Consider the following 20,102-nt stretch of genomic DNA (forward strand, 5'->3'; position numbering starts at 1 on the left):
CAGTAAGTGCCTTTCCCCACTCCACCGTCACATGGGCCCCACACACCGATTTTTAGTGACTTTAAATTGGGCTTCTTTTGTTAGAGTTTTATGGGAGGCCTTTGTGGCTGGCAACCACTAAAACCTACTAATATTGAAAGCACCTTTCTGTGACTCCAGGTGGCGGTGCTGCAGCCAGGGACTAGAAAAGGACAACCGTAGATATTCCTACTATTAAATGAGTACACGAGGTTGGCGTTCATTCAGTTATCTCTAATTTAAATTCTGCTGTGAAGGGCAGAGCTTAAAACCTTCTGTTACAAAGTCAAATAGCCTGGGTTTGGCTTCTAGCTCAGCCCTGTTATGTGACTACATGAGTTAACTCCTTCAAATCCACCTTTCCTCAAGAATATTGAGAGCCACAGCATGGAGTCCCTACTTTCTAGGGGCCCTGGATATCACTCAGTGTGATAACGTGCAAAGTACCAAGACCGTGAGGAGCACATGCGGTTGGTGATGCGTCCTTTCCCTCACAGTTGGCACTGTGCGGCCCACTTACGACTGTTTGGGAGACTTAAAGGCCATTTTGATGAGTTCCACCTTGAGAAAACATTTTGCCCTGCCTGTCTTTGAGGAGTATAAGGAAGATCTATGTCTTCTTCCGTCCTGTGTTAATAAGAAGGTTTGGGGAAAGCAACCAATTACCAGATTATTAGGGTAATGTTGTTTACTAGTGAAGGGCTTCAGAGTGATTTAAACACCACAGCTTTCAGAGCTGTTCTGTGGGTCCTTTAAATTTTAATGAAGATTAAGATAAACTTCAGATAAATGCTTCGTCATTTTAAAGAAGCTGGGCTGCTATTTAAATCTGGGACGACACAGGTTGACACAGGTTGAATCCCAGTTGATGGCTGAGGCAGAAGTCTCTCACATTCTTGATGAAACCTCTCTGGAGAAGCCCTCGTGCAGAGAGAGGTGTTTCCTAGGTGATTCCAGATCAAGTGGAAGTTGATGCATAAGCAGCCTTCAGCACAGCCACTGAATGAGGAGCCCTGGGCAGAGCAGCTCTTTGTTCTGGCTGCTCTCGGAGCTAAAGTAAGGGCTTCTGCTCACACGGTGCCTGCATTTGACCCAGCAAGGCACGCAGGTGGAGTGCACTGAGAGCTGAACTTCACACAGCTCAATGGAAAATGCTAAGGACGGCTCCATTAACCAAAGAACCTCTGCACACAGACACCCCATGATGTTTTCTGCCATTTTCTGCCACCTGCCCCCAATGCTGCGGTCTTCACATCCTCGGTGATCACAGAGAGGCAGAGGAGGCCTCCTGTCCTCTCCCTTCCCCTAACTTTTATCTTACATCTTACCGTGAGACAAGGTCCTACTACGTTGCTCAGGTTAATTAGCCTTGCAAGTGTCCTGCCTCTCCCTGCGCTGAGCCTAAAATGAATAGAAGAAAGCCCAGTGAGTGTTAGCATCTCCTTTCTTTGGCCCCTGCTCTTTAAAGATGGGGGGGCGCACCTGGTCCTGTGCGCACAGAGCTGACTGGCAACTGCTGTGATGGAGTTGTCTTCTCAACCTGGGAGCCCAGATAAGTCCTTTCTCCCCTCACTTGCTTCTCATGAGGTGTTGGTCACAATGTCCAGAACAGACAGACACCACTATTGGATTTGATTCTGATTCTGGCAGGAGGGTATAAAGTGTTTGCGTTCAAAGAACCGTGAAGCAAGGAGAACAAGCCGCTGTGGGCCTTACAAGCCCAGGAATTCTGCATCCATTACGTCTTTGGCAGAGCAGCCTGGGTTTAATGGGAGGGAGAAGTGTTCCCTGGAGTTTGTTTCTGAAGTGGTTGCTTTCTGTTTATTCTGCTTTTCCTCAGCTTCCTCTCAGTTGACAACGTTCAGCTGTCTCTCTCTGAAGAGGGATTTCGTGTCCTTTGAACCTAAGGAAGTGTCAGTTTGCTTTCATCCAGTTAACATCTCAATATTTAATCTTGAAGGGAAAGAGCGAAACTGGCCTTTTCCCATGTGACCTGTGGAAGGATGTCATATCCTGTAAACGGTGCATGGATAATCACCCGAGAGAAGGATCTAGCTAAGCAGGTCACCTGCCTAGTTAATAATATGGATTCTGTTCGTTGTTTTATACCTGACGCGTCATTTAATTTTTATACCAATCCAATGAAGCCATACAATATAGTCTCTACTATATAGGCAGGAAACAGAGAAGCCAGCTTCTAAATCATGGAATCCATGTAGGGTATGCAGCCTCAGACTATGCTTGGCCACTCTGCTGACCTCCTTACTTGTTCGTTTAAATAGATGTGGCAGTTATAGCAATCCTCCCATTGGTCTCCTGTGTTCAGGTATCTTACCCCCGCTGCCCCCCCATGTACAGGACACACATGCTGGTACATTCTGGGGGCTGGATGTTAAAGAGAAATGTAGAGGAAGGTAGCCGATATTTCAAAACTGCCTGGGAGTCTTAGGATTGCATGGCATATAAGGACTTACTGTTTTTCATTAAAAAATTGGGATGTAAATTGAATAAGTAAAAAATAACAACAACAACAGCAACAACAACAACAACAATAATAATAATAATGGGAATATGGGCAACATGGGCCCAGCAGGTTACAGATCTTGTCACTCGAGGTTGGCAAGTTGAGTTTAGTCCTCAGAGCCCATGTAAAGGTTGAAGGAGAGAACTGACTCACAGAGGTGTCCTCTAACCTCCATACATGTACCCGATGATGATGGTGGTAGTGGTGACATTTTTTAAGTTTTAAAGTTTTTGGAATATTTGAGGAGGTATCATATAGGTGAGGCAGTGATCGATTTGCGTGGTTAAATCCGCAGAGGGCTGACTTCAGCTCAACAGGGAAGAACTTTCTAGCTAGAATCATCTGGTAGAACCGGCCGGTTGTGAGGTAACGGCCGTGTCCATTGTTAGTGCTCTGCAGTCATCCTCTTCCCTGTCATCAGACAGTGGCTCTTGCAGTCTTCAGGATAGGCCCAGGCTGAGAGCTGAAGCGAACGTCTCAAGGTTGGACAATGAAGAGCTGTGTAAATGTGGGGCTCTTGTTGGTTTGGGATAGTCAGGGAAACATGGTCTGGAATGACTGAAGTGGCCTCACCCCTTCCACAGGCTGTGTCACGAGTCCACACAGCAAGAACCCAATGAGCTTCCTTCAAGAAGGCTTTGCGGGCTCAGTGACCAGCTGTCAGTGTGTGGGAGCAATGGGATGAGGAATCGAATTCCCTTCCAGAGTCAATCCTGTGACTTCACTGACTCCCGGCCTGGTGCACGGTGCACAGGGGAAAGCCAGTCCACATTTGTCAACTGAATGCACAAATGAGTGATATTTATAAACTTACTGTTTTCTTTGGGTAAGCAGTAGCCTTTCATGTCTAACATAGGCACAGAATTTCCCGATATTCCTCTGTGATGCTTGGGTTATTATAGTATCACTGTAAATATCTGCATCTTCATGAAATTTTTATATTATATACGGTGACTCAGATTATTTTTTTAAACCAGTAAGTCTTATAGACGTGATTCATTGCAGTGGTCTCAGCATTGATTATATAAATAGTAGAATCCTAATAGTAAGCCAGCCTAATTATTTTGTATCTGTGTTGATTAAAATATTTTACAATACTTTAAAATGGTTCTGTGCTAGCATTCTACTTAGAAGCCGAGGCAGGAGCAATGCCGTGAGTTTGAGGCCAGTCTAGGCTCCAGCAGGCCAGCCTTCCTTTTCTCCTGGACAGAAAAGCTCTTTATCACTGGGCCTGTTGCCAGGGTTATATGAAGCTGGTGTCCTAAGTGGACTTTAGTCTGAGGTACTTTGTGCAAGACCAATAGGGCATCTCTGTCCAGATGAGGTTTCTGAGACCTTGGTGGATTGTCTTAGAGGACTGACCTCCATAGTGATTTTGTCAAATTGCAGCGCCCAGTGAATGATAGCCTGCCACACAGCCTTCTTGGCCTTGGGACAAATGATAAATCTATTTCCTGTGGGTGTCTCACGTTCAAGGCCCTTCGTATGTTCCAAATATGTGGTTGTGAGCTATGACATCACACCATGGCCCACAATTGGCCCTTGTAAGCATAAGGAGTTAAACTTTGAGAACGATCCTTTTCCTGTGGAACTTCATGGGTACCGGTAAGAGTTTTGTCTCAGGTACTGATCCAGCAGCCACAGCCTCTGGCCTCCTGGCTCAGCAGAGGCATTGAAAACGTGCAGGCAGCGTGAAGGACTACTCAGGGTCATACGTGGCTGTACTCTCTGAGGAAGGGCTACGTGATTTACTTGAACTTCAGCGCACACGTCTTGATGAAGGGTTTAGTTAAAGACACTTTGGCCCCGTACTCATGTAGGTGAGCTCTGATTTCCGATCTTTATTTGCAGTCCAGACTGAAGGGCTCTGTAAAAGACAGTATCTTGCCCCATGTCAGTGCCAGGACTAGGGGCCTAATAGGGGCAAATGAGTTACTGGCCATAGTAACAATCTTGGAAATAAGTATCTGGTTATGTCCAAAGAGGGCCTGCTAGGCGGTAGCTATCTGAATGAGGTGGTAGCCATCTGAGTGAGGCAGGAGGACCCCAAACTGCAGAGGCCTTGCATCCTGAGGTGAAGAACCCAGCACATTCCCAGACCTCACAGATTTAACTTCATTAGACAATTTAAAGTATCAACCTTTTGGTTTTAAAAATGTATCTTAATAATTAGTGTTCTATGTTGAATGTTAAAAATTAAAACAGGACTAAGGAAAGCCTGTTGTTTTGTAAGGTCTTAGCAGTTGACGGTATTTCTTATACAGCAGCAAGCAGTACCTTTGATCTGACAGCTCTGGTGTGTAGGCCATAATGAGTGGTGAGTACGCAGCGACTGCTCATTCTACATCTCACCTCATTACCTCAATAAGCCCAGGGGATGTTCCTCTTCCAGTAAACAGGTTAAAGTGGCTGAGAGGTTCCGACAGCTTAGGGTAAAGTTTGGTAGTCATCTGATAGCATAATTACTATTTAAATTTTGAGTGTTTTCCATGAGAATGAATGGCATACTAGAATTTTCAGGCTCACAGGATGGTAGTAACCTGGCATAGGTATGCTTTTTAGAAATTATCTTATGTGTGTGAACATCTCCCAGCATGTGTGCCAGGAAGGGGTTTTCCATGTAGAAGTTGTTGCCTTATTCATTTTTGTGCTCTTGAGCGCCGTCCTCATCTTGATTCGTGATGGCAGAGATGGGTTGGTGTTAGTGCAGGACAGCTGACAGCCTGATCTGCAGTGGACCAGTGAGGTTGGAAGCCCATCGACGGCAGAGGGGATCGACGGCAGAGGGGTTGAGTGATAGCTGCTGGAGACCTCCATTCTCACTGGTTTCGGCAGTCGAGACTTGCTGGTGGGTGGACTAAGGGGGTTGGACGGTCCCGAAAGCCAGGCTGTATTAGCTAATCAGGACTGAGTGGGGAAGATCTACCAGCTCTTCCAGGAGGGAACTCTAGGCCAAACAGTCTAGGTAGATAGATAGCGAACCATTCAAAACAGTCTTTTTGTTTTGAGAGAAAACAGACTAGTAGCAAAGAACTGTTAAGGGCTTAGCGGATATTGTAGAGAAAGAGAGACACCCTTGACTATTAGAGGTCTGAAGCAGTTGCCCCTAGAAAATTGGGGTCTCCCTGGGAATCCTATTCTGGCAGACAGACTGCTGAAGCCTGGTGCCAACCAAAAGACGAACGAACTCGTCTCTCAGAAAGAGATTTCACACACAGGTCTGACAGTTTGTCAGGCCACCTTGTAGGAGAGTCAGGAACCAAAGCAACGTGAGAGGGTGACACCACACTGTGGCCAGGGCTGCTTAGTTATGTGTGTGCACTGTCTTCAGTTTAACCTAAATCGCACATCGAGACCCCAAAGAGGGACTTCAGGAGTCCTGGAATGTCTTTGCTTCTTCTCAGTGCGGCCATGTCTTCTTTTTGCTATTCAGCTAGACTGGCTGACCAGGAAGTCCCAGAATCCTACTGTGTCCCCTCCCAGTGCTGGGATTGCAGGTACATGCTTCCCCTCCCAGCTTTTGTGTGAGCACTGGGGGTAGATTTTTGACCCCCTGTGCTTGCTTGGCCAGCCCTCCACCAGCTGAAGCACCTTTCCAGTTCTGTTCTGGTTTCTGTGCGAGCCTTGTTAGTGTTCTGTGTCTGAGACCAGTCAGTCAGTCAGTAACGTTTCCCGGTGGCCGGAGTGTGCAGAGCCATGTTTGTTGGGGGCAGTGCGCTATCTACAGAGCTGTTGTACCTTCTTGGAGCCTTTGTATCATTCCATGTCACTGTACTTGATGAGCTTTTTGTGATGGGTACTTATGCCCACTAGCAAGAGCTGAAGCTGTTATTCTCAAGTGACGTAGAAAAACCTCTGAAAGCCTCTAACCTGGGAGTCAGTGTGAACGGGACACACACGGGAGTCAGTGTGAACGGGACACACATTTCACAGGAGAGAGTGTAAAGGAGCTGCTTCAGCCTTGCTCCCGAGGCGTCACTGCCTCAGCCTCTGGACTCACGATAGATAGCGAACCATTCTATGGATGTTTGCGGAGGGACACATTACATGGGCATTGGCTTCACATTGTCATAGCAGAAGACTGGAAAGAACCCAGGTACATCAATCAGAAATGACTGACACATGAAACATCACCACAGAACGCAGTGCATCCTCTTGAATCAGATGTGCATGTGACAATGCAGGCTGAATTCCGCATTTCATTCAGGGAGAAAACTCAGATAGAGACCTGTTAGGATTTCACGATATGATGATGTATGCATGCATTTTGTGTGTTTAAACTTCAAGAGAGCACATAGTTCTCACGTATAGATAGACGGTCCCTGGAGAGATACACAAAGAAGCGGAACAATGTTTATCTTTAGGAAGGGAAGTTGGTAACTGGGGCAGGCCTAAGCAGCAGGCATTCCCATTCCAAAAGTATTTCAAGTTCTCTATCAAGAATTATGTATTACCGACCTTCTCTGGCAGCTTCTCCTCTGATGCGCTAGACAAGGGGCAGCAATTAGCTTGAGAAGCACCTTGGGCAGCACTGCTAGGAGTCTGGCTGTCTACCATGGGAAGGAAGGAAAGAGTGGGCAAGAGCCCTGTGCAGAAAGACTAGACGGCTGTGTCCCCAGTGAGAGGGAGAGAAGAGGAGGCTAATGCAGGGCTGGATTTGGGGTATAAATTGTGCTTGAATCAAGGGTAGGTAATAGATATAAAAGCAGGTTTGCAGGAAGTGGGTAGGTAATAGATATAAAAGCAGGTTTACGGGAGGCGAAAACTGGACGGGGTGAATTTGAAGTAATTGTAAGATCTCCTGGGAACATCAAGTAGGCAATTGGAGAGGTGTGTTCAACTCTATCAAAGTGATTTGGGGGTGTTATTCCCATGGCTTATTTTAAGTTTATAGCAAAGTCAAGTCAAGTATCCTTAAGTTGGAACACAGACTAATGGAAAATTTAAGTTTTAGAAGTGTCCCATTTTGTAGTGAGCAATACAAAGCAAGATAATTATTTTGTTTTGAAATTTCCCATTGCATACGTGTACTGTACAAAGCCATTTACAGTTACAAACCAAAGAGCTTGTGCCAGGGGAATGAAGCTAATGCATTGTTCTGATCTTGGGCACAGTCTGAAAATACTAAGTGAATGGTCACACTTTTAATGTGCCCATTAACCACTACCACTAATTTACCGTGGGTGTGTCTACAAGGCCTACGTAAGTCATTCCTGGAACACTATCCTCCTCAGTGTTACGATTAATGCAGAAAATTCCACTTCTCATGCACACTGTAAAACCCCCAATGCCATGCCATATGAGGTTGTGTACCTTGTATATCTTCTGTTCCCTGAGGGTTCCTGGTTCACAGTGACTTGTTTGTTAGTGCGGCTGTGATTATGATCATTATGGTTAATTTTTGCCAGAGGCTTTCTTATGTTTTTATTGTTCTTCTTTAAAGAGCGCACATATATCTTTGGGATCTGGAGAATAAAACTCAGGTCCTCCTACTTGCCAGGCTGGCACTTTACCAATTGAATTATCTCCCCAGCACCAAAGTGAGTGGTGTGTACCACTTGCCTGGTCTTCCAGACCGATCAGCACAATCTTTCCCATTCTTTTGTGTCTGATGGCTACAAAGATTGGAAGAATTTAGTTCAAACCCAATACATGGCCTTCGGTGACTTCTAAACCTTTGCTTAGAGCTTTAGAGTTGTGCAAGGAAAACAGAGATTGCTACTTTTTTTTATTGTGCCAGTACAACGAGGATGTATTCCTGGACTACAATTATTCCACAAATAGCTACTCATAGTATGCAGACTTGTAAAATTTTACACACTAACACTATCTAAACTTGCAGCTGTGTCCCATGCCATTAATCCTGACACAAAAATTCTCCTCCTTTCTAGCATATGCTGAGATCCTAGAGGAATATTCCAGGCATAGCGGTCTGTCTGCCTCCTGACTCATGTCTTCTCATGCCTTTCCCACTGTTGAAGGAAATTTTACTTTTAAGCTATTTTTAAAGTTTAAATTAGTTTTTAGTACTTGACATTTTTTGTGGAAATACTAGGAGAGGGAAAGAGAGAGGAGAAAGGAGAGAGGAGAATATGAGGAAATATATATTAGTACTGAGAAAGCACTAAATCCATGTATATTTTTTCCAGGAAAATTGGCATTAGAATTTGTTATATACATTGAGGCACTTAAAAAATAACTCTAGTTGTAGATGGCAGTTAAATTAACATGGGAAGTGATACTTTCGAGCCGTGATTCCTTGGGCTTGAAATAGGGGTGAGTTCAGTTTTGTTGTGTTTTGTGGGTGCTAAGGGTTAAACTGAAGGCTTCAGGGTAAACACACTGGGCCACTGAGATACACCCCTAGCTCCAAGAGGACTTTTCAATTTGTGAAGGGAGAAAGCTGACTTTCTCTTAAGAAAAGCCTCTGACGTTCATGAATTATGGAAGTCGAATTTGCTAGCTATTATCAGTCAATACCCCCTTCCCATTATAGCCAATGCTCAGAAGCCTTATTTCATTAGCTTCTGTGGACATTTAGTTACACCGAAAAGGAAGACGGCATATTTGTGTAAATGAGTTTGCTCTTGGGAAGGAGGTGGGAGGGCAGACAGTTGGTCTGGGGGTGTTAGCGTTGAAGCCGTTGCTTACAGTGTTAGTGTTTGTAAGGAGAATGAGACCCTCAAGTCTCTCGCTTTAGCCCTTAAGAGTTTAGGTTGGGGTTCAGAATATATCAGTGTTTTCTCAGTTTGCTTTCTGCCACGATAAACACCGTGACCAAAAGCAAGACGGGGAGGAAGGAGCTCATCTGGCTTACACTTCCGGGTCATAGTTCAGCACTGAGGGAAGTTCTGGCTTACACTTCTGGGTCACAGTTCAGCAGTGAGGGAAGTTATGGTGGGCATACAGTAAGAGCAGAGGATGGGACTGTAGAGCAGCACCGCTGACTGGCTCACTTCAAAGGCTTGTGTTCAGCAGCCTCTCTTACACAGCTGAGTCCTAACTGCCTAGGGATAGTAGCAGCCACAGCAGGACGGGCCCTCCTGCATCAGCCAGTCATCAAGAAACTGCCTCACAGATGTAGTCGCAGTTCAGTGTGACAGAGGCAGTTCTTAATTCAAGGCTCCCTCTTGCCATGTTTATAGAGTTCAGGTTGGAGATTAGCCATCATGGTACTTTGAAAGGGAACAAATTGAAAACGTAGGCAAACACAGGATGACTCTGTGGTGGCCGCCTCTTGTCCCGTCCATCCCTTGTTCCTCATTGCGTCTGTAGCTCTATCCGTTCTCTTTCCCTGTCTTATTCTCACCTCATCACACTTGTCCCTGCACTCTTCAGTAGACATCCCTGCGGCTACAGAAGGTAGGCTGCCACTCTTATTTCCAGCTTTCGTGGCAAACACTGCCTAAGCAGAAGCCGTGAAGGGAACTCAGTGCAGCTGTGCAGTTACCTTTGCGTGGTGAGGGAAGAGAAATCACTTCATTTCCTTCTACAATGCTACCGTTGCTCTTTTTATGTCTACATAAGGAATAACAAATTGTGGACAGATCACTTAATGTATGAGACAATGGGGGGATCGGAGAGGCGGTGCCTTTCTTTCTGCCCAAGGCAGGAGTCAGATATGCCCATGGAGAAGGAGAGAGGCATCCTCTTGGCAAGGGTGGCCCCTTGTTATTTATTGACCTAGAATAACTGTGTCTGTTCTTGAAAAGTTTCCATCAGAAGTCACTCTTCAGTGCTTGCACTTTTGTCTTCCTTGGTCCTTGTCACAAGTGAGTAAAGTTTGATTTGATGCTGCTACAGAATTCTCCCACATCAGTGTTGTTGTGTGAGGGGAGTTACTTGATTCGTAGCTTGATTGTCAAAACAACTATTTCATCCAGAGGGTGCATAGTCTCCATGCCAGATAGATCAGCAGGCATGGCGTAGTTCTCCTTGCGCCCATAACGAGCCTGCCCCTTTATTCTCAGTGCCTGTGGGAGAGGTTTTGACTTTTGAGATTACCAGTCTCCATGACAGGTATCTCCCCACCCCAGCCATAGATTTGTAAGTTGTTATTTTAGTCAGTTCGATCAAACTGACTGACCAGTGAGAAGCAAAAGCATAGGGGCCATGCGTGTGTCTTGGGTGCACAAGTATAAACGTGGCTCCTCGGTGACATTCCACAGGGAGTGATCTTGAGGCCTGTTCACACGGTGTGCTGCCTAATAGAAAATGTCTTAGTATCCGATCTGCAGATTAGTATTGGGGGTGTGTGTGTGTGTGTGTGTGTGTGTGTGTGTGTGTGTGTGTGTGTGTGTGTGATTGTGTGTGTTTGCAAGACAGAGTTTCTCTATGTAGCTCTGCCTGTACTGGAACTCACTCTGAAGACCAGGTTGTCCTCAAACTCCCAGAAATCTGTCTGTTTCTGCCTCCCAACCAAGTACTGGGATTAAGGGTGGGCACCGACACCACCTGGCACATGCCTTCATTTTAAAAGTTCTTTTGTGGGGCTGGGGATTTAGCTCAGACAGGTAGGCTGCTTACCTAGGGCTCTGAAGGCCCTGGGTTCCGGGGTCCCCAGCTCCCAAAAAAAAGAACCAAAAAAAAAAAAAAAAGTTCTTTTTGTTTATCATATTTTGTATGCGTGTATGTCTGTGCACCATATGCTAACAGTACTGACAGAGGCCAGAAGAGGATTCTGGAGCCCCTGGACAGATGGTTGTGAGACCACATGGGTGCTAGGAATTGAATCCAGGTCCCACAGAAGAGCAAGAAGTGTTCTTTCTGAGCCATGTCCCCAGCACCTCAAGGCCTATTCTGAAATTCTGTTGACTTAAATTTTACTGTCAGTCGAATATACTCAGGCACTTTCTGTGGTCACAGTGCCCTGAATGAACTCACTGTGACATTATGTCATTATTTAGTTCCATTGTATGCTGTCCTACAGTGTAATGCCATTTCTTCCATTAAAATGTAAGCAACCTTGGAGGAGATATACGTTAAATCTATTAATTTTTAGGAAGAAATTGAGTAACTAATTGCCAGCTGAGGAACCAGATGGGGCTTCAGCAGTGGGATGATCGGTTAGGGGAAATACTGACCCCGAAACCAGACCACTTGGGAAGCTCAATGTAAGACTCACAAAATGAAAATTCCCACAGGGATCAGTATTAATACAAGTTCCATGAACTGGTCAGGAAGGGACTTTAGCTGTTTTTATTTCTACCTATCAAATTCTAGTAGATTTCAATCTGTTTTAAAGAACACATAGTACAAGAGTTTATATAGGACACCCAAATGAAGCATTGGGAATCAGGACCTTGTATATCATATCAGGTGTTGTACACGGAAAGCTATTTTGGAATAATGACCCCTAAAGGGGTAATGTTGCAGGCATGGGAGTAGTGTGGTTTGGCATCAGAAGGAAGCCAAAAGAGGGGCCAAACCCAGCAAAGGTGAAGAGACCTGGCACCGCGCTTACCGACTGGAAAGTTAGACGTTTAAATGACCATCGTGGTTGTTAACCTGGTGAGTGACAAAATTGTCTGGAGCTGTACCAGAGCGAATCCAAAATTACGTCTAAAGTCATCATCGTCACCCGCCCTCATACCTCTCCCAGAGGTGCTCCAGAGAGCCGTGTGGGGGCTGGGCTGGGATGAAGATGTGCACCTGTGCCCTTGCACGTCCATGTACTTGGGAAGTGGAGGTCCTCAGGCTACACTGAAGAACTGGGAGCATCTCTGCTCCTAAAATAGTCACTTAAGGAGATACATGATCACATTGCAGTTTGGCACATTCAAGTTGTCAACGTGAATTATTTCACTCCATAAAAAAAGAATGAGAAAAAAAGCAACATACATAATTAAAGAGCCGCATCTAGATTTCATGAGGGACGATGGGAGAAATATATTAAGACCGAGCAGTTGACAGCTACAGGGAGAGCTAAGCTGGTGTTAAAAAGGCGCAGTACCGTTAGATCTGATTAGTCAAGTCATAGTAAATAGAGACAATGACGATACAGCTCAGGTACAGTCCCTGCGTGCCGGAGCCTCCAGGAAAGACGTCTCACCCTGTGTGAACCTGTGCTACAGCCAGGCGGTTCCAGATTAGCACCCAGCTAGACCTGAACAGGGCGGATTGTAGTCCGTTAGGACGTTAGGTCAGAAATAAGATTTCTTAACGGAAAATGTTGGACGCATACTGACCGGAGAATGCCGGAGAGTTTCCTCTCTCTCAGAGCCAGGCGTCCGAGTTCAGGCTGTGTGTCTTCTGTAGTCTAACTGTGGCAGATCGTAACAGTGGATGGCGTAACGAAACCGTGTCAGCGGAGGGGGGCTCTGACTCCCCCATGCTTTGCAAGTTCACTCAGTCTCCACTGCTGCTTTAGGTAAGGTTGGGTTCACTGAATTAGGAGAACCCCCCTCCCACACCCTTAATATGACGGCTACTTTCTTTGTCCAGGGTCATTGTCCTACTTCTGATGGTGTTTGTTTACTAGACAGTGAGTTTTATTGGTAGATACCTCCATTTTTTATTACTACTCTTATGATTTTCATATTGGAACACAAATACAAGACATAGTACGTATGGAATCTGTAAATGACACTGCAGGTCTCCGTCCCTGGTAAGAGGTGGTCAGCCATTAGCTAAGTCCAACCTGGATTGTCTCATCAAGTGAATCCCGACCACCACGAGTGACTGCTCTGTCCCTAGTTAGCAGCAGCAGGAGTGAGGTTCAGAAGAACATTTACAGCCGCAGACATAAAGGAAGGTGCTATTGTGATTCAGGCTAGGTTGCCATGACTCCAGACAGTTCCCTCTGATTCACTTCTCCTTAGAAACTTCTTTCCTTTGGGACCTCAAACATTGTTGTACAGGATGAAAATGACCTATAGACACTGGTTCGCAAACTCGTCTCTACCTTTGCATCACCTGGAGTTTTTTGTTTGCTGGTGTTGTTTTGTGAGAATGGGTACCTCCCTGTACCTTCATTGGGTCGGGGAGTAGTAACTTGTAAACTGAGATTTTAAAAGCAAGCAAACCAGGCGGTGCTGAGATACAGAAGAGCTTGAGTCCACCACATACTTAAATATTCCTTTAGAAACATAGTTTATTCTTTAACAGTACATGCAGTGTGTTTCGATCAAATTCATCTCTCGCCTTTCTCCTCAGTTCCTCCCAGATATACCTCCCTCCTCTCTGCACCCTCCCAACTTTTTGTTGTCACTGTGTCCTCCTCCTCCTCTCCCTCCTCCTCCTCCTCTCCCTCCTTCTCCTCCTCCTCTTTCTCACCCTCTCTTCCTTTTCCCACTGAGTGCAGTCTTTCCTGCTTGTTTCCTTAGGGTATGGAGCCAGCCACTGTAGCCTGGTTGACTTACCAAGGGTCACACACTTGAGGAAAACTGACTCTCCTTTCCCCAGAATCTCCTGAAAACCCGTGAGCCCTCCCTGAACCATGCTGTACTGGCTTCATCTTGTGCAGGTCTCCACAGGTCTCTGAGCTGCTGTGAGCGCAGTTAAACTGCTGTGTTACATCTCAAGCTGCTGCTTTGCCTCAGTCCTCCCCAGCCACTGACTTTCACAGCTTTCCTCGTCCTCCATTTCCCCAAGTCTTTGTGTGTGTGTGTGTGTGTGTGTGTGTGTGTGTGTGTGTGTGTGTGTGTGTGTGTCGGGTGGTGGAGATGGGAGGATATAGAGAATCCTATTTGTAGCTGAGCCTTCCACACACATTTATTCTCTGTGCTTGGAACAGTTGTGGGTTTCTGCATTAACCACAGTCCATTGCTGAAAGGAAACTTTTCTGAGGAGGTCTGAGGTCTGCACTAATGTAGGCTTTGAGAGACTCTGGTTTTAGAGGGCGGTTTGACATTGTATCCATTTAGCACAATAACCGTAGTAGGCCCCCACAGGGGCCGTCAGCTCTCCAGCCGTGGGTTCTTGGCTATGTTTACAGCACCTGCTTGCATCCCCTCCTGTGGAGTGTGCTTTAAAGCCAACCAGAAAGTTACGGTAGGTACCTACCATAACATTTGGGCCGTCCTTCACCTATGCCTATATCTTGCCACCCCAGTCAGTATCTTAGTTAACAGGGTTCACAGCTGGGTAAGATTGTTGATGACCCCCGCCCCACTCCAGGCACCCAGCATCACACGTTCCAGTGCTATGAGGCTAGCTAAAGGGAGGACGATTTCAGATCAGAACCAACTTGATTTCTCCATGTCCTGTGACGAAAGTGTATGGGCGTCTTCAGCAATAGGTCTTAACATGGAGTTCTTATGGTCAACCAAGAGCAATGATAGTAGCCGTGTGTGTGTGTGTGTGTGTGTGTGTGTGAGAGAGAGAGAGAGAGAGAGAGAGAGAGAGAGAGAGAGAGAGAGACACAGGGGGGAGGGGGGAGACTGAGTGTATGGTGTGTTGGGGACAGGATTCTCTATCCTCTGGGACACAATTGACCAACAACTGGTAGGCAGGTGCCCTACATCTGACGGTTTGGTTTGGTTTGGTCTGGTTTGGTTTGGTTTGGTTTGGTTTTTGACAGCCTTTAACTTCTAATAGGCCCATTATCCCCCATGGAGGATAATTCTAGTTTAGTTGTTTAGGAAGCTTACAAAACTGTAAGTTTCCACAGGACTTTCCAAGCACCTCTAGGATTGGTTTCTCTTCCTCTGGCCCCCTCATCCTTCCCCTCCCCACATCTCTCTCCCCACCTAAACCTTCCTGCACATTTTACATTATCAACCTCCATCTGTCAGTAAAACAAATTAAACGGTTTTTATTTCAGGGAGACTAGATATTTGCTTTAAAAACTGCAGATAAAAGAACAAACAGAACTAAACTGGTCTATAATCTCTTGATAGTATCTGGGTTTTGTTTTTGTTCTTTAGCTTGTGTACCATGGAGTTATATGGTTTCATAGGATTTTATATTTAATGCCTTATCAGACTGTTTTGTTTTGTTTTGTTTGTTTGTTTTTTTGTTTTTGTTTTTTGGCTCACTGTGTAGCCAGCCTGAATAGAGAACTTGCTGTCTTGACCAGGAAGGCCTCAAATTCAAAAAAAATTTTTTCTGCCTCAGCCTTCCCAATTTCTGGGGTTAAAGAGTCTTCCTCCCCAGCCAGGCTGAGCTCTTCCTGAGTTCTAGAAGTGAGTAATGGTGTGGCTGGATCGATCGTTTTGCAGTAACTGACTGTTCACCATGTCTACTAAAGGGGATTTTTGTCTACTTTCCTAGGCACCATTTAAGAAACCAATTTAGATGCCACTGCTTGGAACCATGGTTTTCCAGACAAGTAAATCCATGGTTCCCTTTCCTCCCTTCTCTTCTGACAAACCTGCTTTGGCCCACTGAGCACACTCAGTAATGACCGATGAGCATGTGTCTGCGCCAGTGCCTCGGGGGCTGCCGTAGTCGGAGGAACAGTAGTTCAGGTGGTCATGCAACCAGTGAGTGCCTATTGGGGTGACAGGAAGAGAGTTACAGGCAGAGAATAGGGATCACTGTGGGATGGGAAGCTTCAGCTCCTACAGGAGAAGGTAGCACAGCCTCTGGTTCCAGAAACTTCCCAGACTTGCCCCAACAGATGTAGGAAGAAAGCCCCAAGTCCCCTAATGTGAGAAAGGAGTTCTGACCTCCCATTAGCCCTGGGCAGCCTGTGATCGTATTGAAGTCTGAGTCAGGTATATGTTCAGCTAAGAAGCAAATAATTTCCTGAATTTGCCCTTCCTCAAACTTTTCCCTAGAAAATGTGGTGAGAGGTGGAGCTGGAGTGATGGGGACTAACCAGGGCCTGTGGTCCGCCACATGGCCGTGGGCTTCTTTCCCATACAGGCAGTGGGGAGGAGAATTAGTGTATGGAAGCTGCCTGAGGGACAAACCTAGAGGGTAAGGGCCAGGCTCGGAAGCTTCAGGTTTGCTGGCTGAGGCAAGCTTGACTTAGCTCCGACAGTGTGGGCTTTTTAGTACCACACCCACAAAGCTAGCCATATTTGTTCCACGTCCTTCATGAAGAGCTGATATATGTTTTTTTTTTTTCCACGCTGACTTCTTAGAGTGCGGCTTTACGATAAGTAGATTCTTAGTGGTGATCAATCACAAGAGCCACGCATCGAAATAACTCTACGTTTGTGTCTTTGGTCTGAAGTGTGTGATGCACTGTGCTTGCTTGCTTTATTATCATCTTTAATAAAGTCTTGATTGGAAAGTGGAAGTCACAAGTACATATTCTTAACTTCATTATCATGAGAGGTGTGCCCACGGCGGTCTTGCTGGAATCCTTTACAACTGAAGCTTGTGTGTCTAGTTCCAGGATCTCTAAGGAACATTTAGAAGTCATTGCCTGCCTTCTGCTCTGCCTCTTACGTTCACGATGGTTTTGAAAGGCCTTTGGTTTTGACCGTCGGTCACTAAGCTTTGCTCAGAAGTCCACAAAGCATGAGACGGCACCTGAAAGGAACCCCAACACATAGCTCGATTCAGCTAAAGGCTCGGAGGCAGTGCTTACTCAGATAGCATCAGGGAGGCAGGGAAACATGGAGGTTTCTGGATGCTGTGCCAGCCTCCAGAGCCAGGAGTATATTATCATTTAATGGTACCTCTCCGCCACATTTGATGAACTGCCCTAGGAAAACATTTTGAAGCAATAAAGCATCCATTTGGCTCCCGAGTGATGAGAGAGGCATTGCTCTTTGCATTAACTATTCAGGAAGAGAAGTGACCAACTGCTAATAAGCTTTACCCAAACAAGGTCGCTTAAATCAAGAAAACACGAGAGCGAGGCTGTCTTCGATTTCATGTGCAATTAACAAAGACGCAGCGCAGAGCGGTTGGTGCCCCGGTGCCACGTGGCCGTGCGCTGGTCTATTTAACTGCCCATGCCTGTCAGAAGGAGTACACGCTTCTGAGCTCCAGGAAGACGGTGCAGTCTAATAACACACGAGCGAGCGAGCGAGCGAGCAAGGAGACCATGGCTGGTGAGTGGCTCAAACGGGCTCACGTCTCTTGCTTGCCTCCATAGACTTAGGTCAGTGGTGGCTCAGTCCCCTGGTTTCCGCTTAAGAGAACGGTCCCCTTTAATTTTTCTTAGAGATTCGTAGTCTTTGTAATTATTACCATGATACCTGCTGTGTGTATAGTAAAATGTCTGTTTATTAGTTGATCAAGGGGTTGGACTTGGGGACTTTTATATTTGCCATATAGGTACAGCTCTAACGTGTTATTTGACAATAATTTTTCTCACTCTTGTGCCACAAGTACATGAACGGTCCCTCCCTCGCAGGTGCTCAGGTCTCAGAGCTTCAAGGCGGTGTGCAGGACACTGTGTTTATAAGCAGAAAGTCAGGATCCTAGTCTGAAACACCTCTGGTGCTATTACCTGGGGTTTTTCATTCCACCTGCTTCAAGGTCCTTAATACAATTAATTTGCTTTTTTTTCCCCCCCCGGTATCATGAAAAAAAAATGAAGTCACAATTCTCCTTTTTCTTCAAGCTAAACAACGGATTTTTGTCTGTCTTCTGGTGCGCTCTGACTAAAGAGGAGCGCTCTAAATTTCTGCACAGGGAGAAGGACCGGCCTTCGTATGAATCTGAATCACACAGGAAGTAGTGCAATAGTGTTAGTTATGAAATTTAATACCACATTTCTTTTCATTTTCCATTTAAAATTCTTCTCCACATTGAAACCCGTGCTTCATCTCAGATTATGTCAAAGCCTATTTAAAACCGGGTTTCGAGATGCAACCTGTGCAGTAAAAATGCCTGCTTATTTGTGAGAGTCGTCTTTAGAAAGAGGCCCGATCAGTCACAACAGCTTCAGAGACCAGCAAAGACTGCCGAGGGCCACCCTTTCCTGGAGATCACCCAGAACAAAACTCCTCTGTTACAGAGGCTTCTCTTTGCTTCATCAATGGCATAAACACTCAGTAGAGAATGTCTTGTAAGAGGCTGGGTTTTTAAATCCCCCCTGGTTGGTTACTTATGATCATTAGATTGAACCTTCCCTTTCAGATAATCACTCCGTTCAGAAGGCTCATGCTGTGTGCTGAGAACAGGAAAGAAATGGAGGATTGGATCAGCTCCCTGAAGTCAGTGCAGAGCAGAGAGCCCTATGAGGTGATGTGCCATCTACCTGTTTCCTATCCTCAGAGCGCAGGCATCCGTAAGAGTAGCCGAAGAGCTCAAGCTAGCCTGTGCAGAACTTAGTATTGGAGAGCTCACTAGAACTTGTTTAAAGTAGACCTTGTTTTTCCTTAAAGTGCTTCGGTGTTGAGAGTATCAGGCGGAAAGTTTGGTCCTCACTGTAGCATGCACAGTTGCAAATAGTCATGGGTCTCTAGCCTTGCTCTCCTGTTTGACAGCCCTGTCTGAACATTGTCTTTCTAGGTGGCCCAGTTTAATGTGGAACATTTCTCAGGGATGCATAACTGGTACGCCTGCTCCCACGCCCGGCCCACCTTCTGTAACGTGTGCAGAGAGAGCCTCTCTGGAGTTACCTCCCATGGCCTATCCTGTGAAGGTACTGCAGCATTCTGCATTCGTGTTCTACCAACGGCTGATACCGTAGCTACTCCCTCATGGGCACTGGCCTGGGAGACTTGTTTAAATCAAGATTTCAGTTTTGTTCTAGCTCAGTGTTGGACGCTACCCACATGGGACTGGTTTGGGGAAATAGTGTTGCCCAACCTCAGAATTCAGTGTTCTCTGGAAGGAACTACCTACCTCTCTAAAAACCCCTTGAGCTTCGTACATTCTAGTTATCTTAGTTAATAATCGACTGTGGAGACCAGTGTATACCCTTCCGCAGAATTCCTAGTGGTTATTTATATTGCATTATTAGAAATATTTCCCTTTACTTACGGTTCGTTTAAATGGACATCATGTTGGAATTTCCTTTTCTTTTGTGTAGAACACTGGGGTTGAGCCCAGAGCGTCGTGCACATTAGGTGAGCACTGCCCTTCCCCCACGTGGCATTGTATAAACGTGCTTGGCCGTTCTCTAAAAATAAGACCCCTGCTACTGTTGGCTCTCTTCGCTTCCTTTTTTTCTGCTAGAATTTTTAGTAATAAGATGTGTGAGTTATTACTTGATTTAGGAGCTGTAAGGAGCAAATGCAAGCCTGACAGTAGCCACCAAAGGAAAGCTCGTGACTTAAGAGTGGAGAATGTTGGGTACTATTTTTTTGAGTTGTGTCTAGGACTAGAACTATCTCCTTCTCAGATGCAGTCATATCGTGGATAATTCTAAGCATGCGCAATTGATCTTTCAGTTAAAATAGTGATAGGATCCCTCTCCTAATGGATTCCAAACTGTTTATTGACTCCACACAGAGGCTGGGGGGCTGAGCTCTGGGTCACACCCTCTTCCTCTGCCCGTTCAGACTGTGACTGGGCTTAGTGCACACAAACAGAAGTCAGATAGACTCACTGAAAAAATTTAAAATAATATGTTTCATAATCCCCTAACTTAATTGAGAGTGTTAAGTATAATCTCAGGGAGTAATTATCCTTCACAGTTATTTAAATAGTATATGGACAAAACAAGTTTAAGTGGTAACTTTAAAAAAAATTAATAACATCAAATATA

At 45.6% G+C, this 20,102-nt stretch overlaps 1 protein-coding gene across 3 annotated transcripts in view; it reads left to right on the forward strand.

Annotated features, from left to right (window-relative positions):
• Dgkh (diacylglycerol kinase eta) overlaps window positions 1-20,102 on the forward strand; it is a 154,437-nt gene that overhangs the window by 78,270 nt on the left and 56,065 nt on the right. For 2 of the 3 annotated variants that reach the window (XM_032917856.1, XM_032917857.1), the window contains exons 5-6: window positions 18,527-18,631; window positions 18,902-19,034. In XM_032917856.1, coding sequence (XP_032773747.1) covers window positions 18,527-18,631; window positions 18,902-19,034 — 238 coding nt within the window. Of the gene's footprint in view, window positions 1-18,526; window positions 18,632-18,901; window positions 19,035-20,102 lie in introns of those variants that run through there. The other variant, XM_032917859.1, reaches the window with a different exon arrangement.

The sequence above is a fragment of the Rattus rattus genome, chromosome 12, assembly GCF_011064425.1.
Source record: "Rattus rattus isolate New Zealand chromosome 12, Rrattus_CSIRO_v1, whole genome shotgun sequence".
NCBI classification, from domain to species: Eukaryota; Metazoa; Chordata; class Mammalia; order Rodentia; family Muridae; genus Rattus; species Rattus rattus.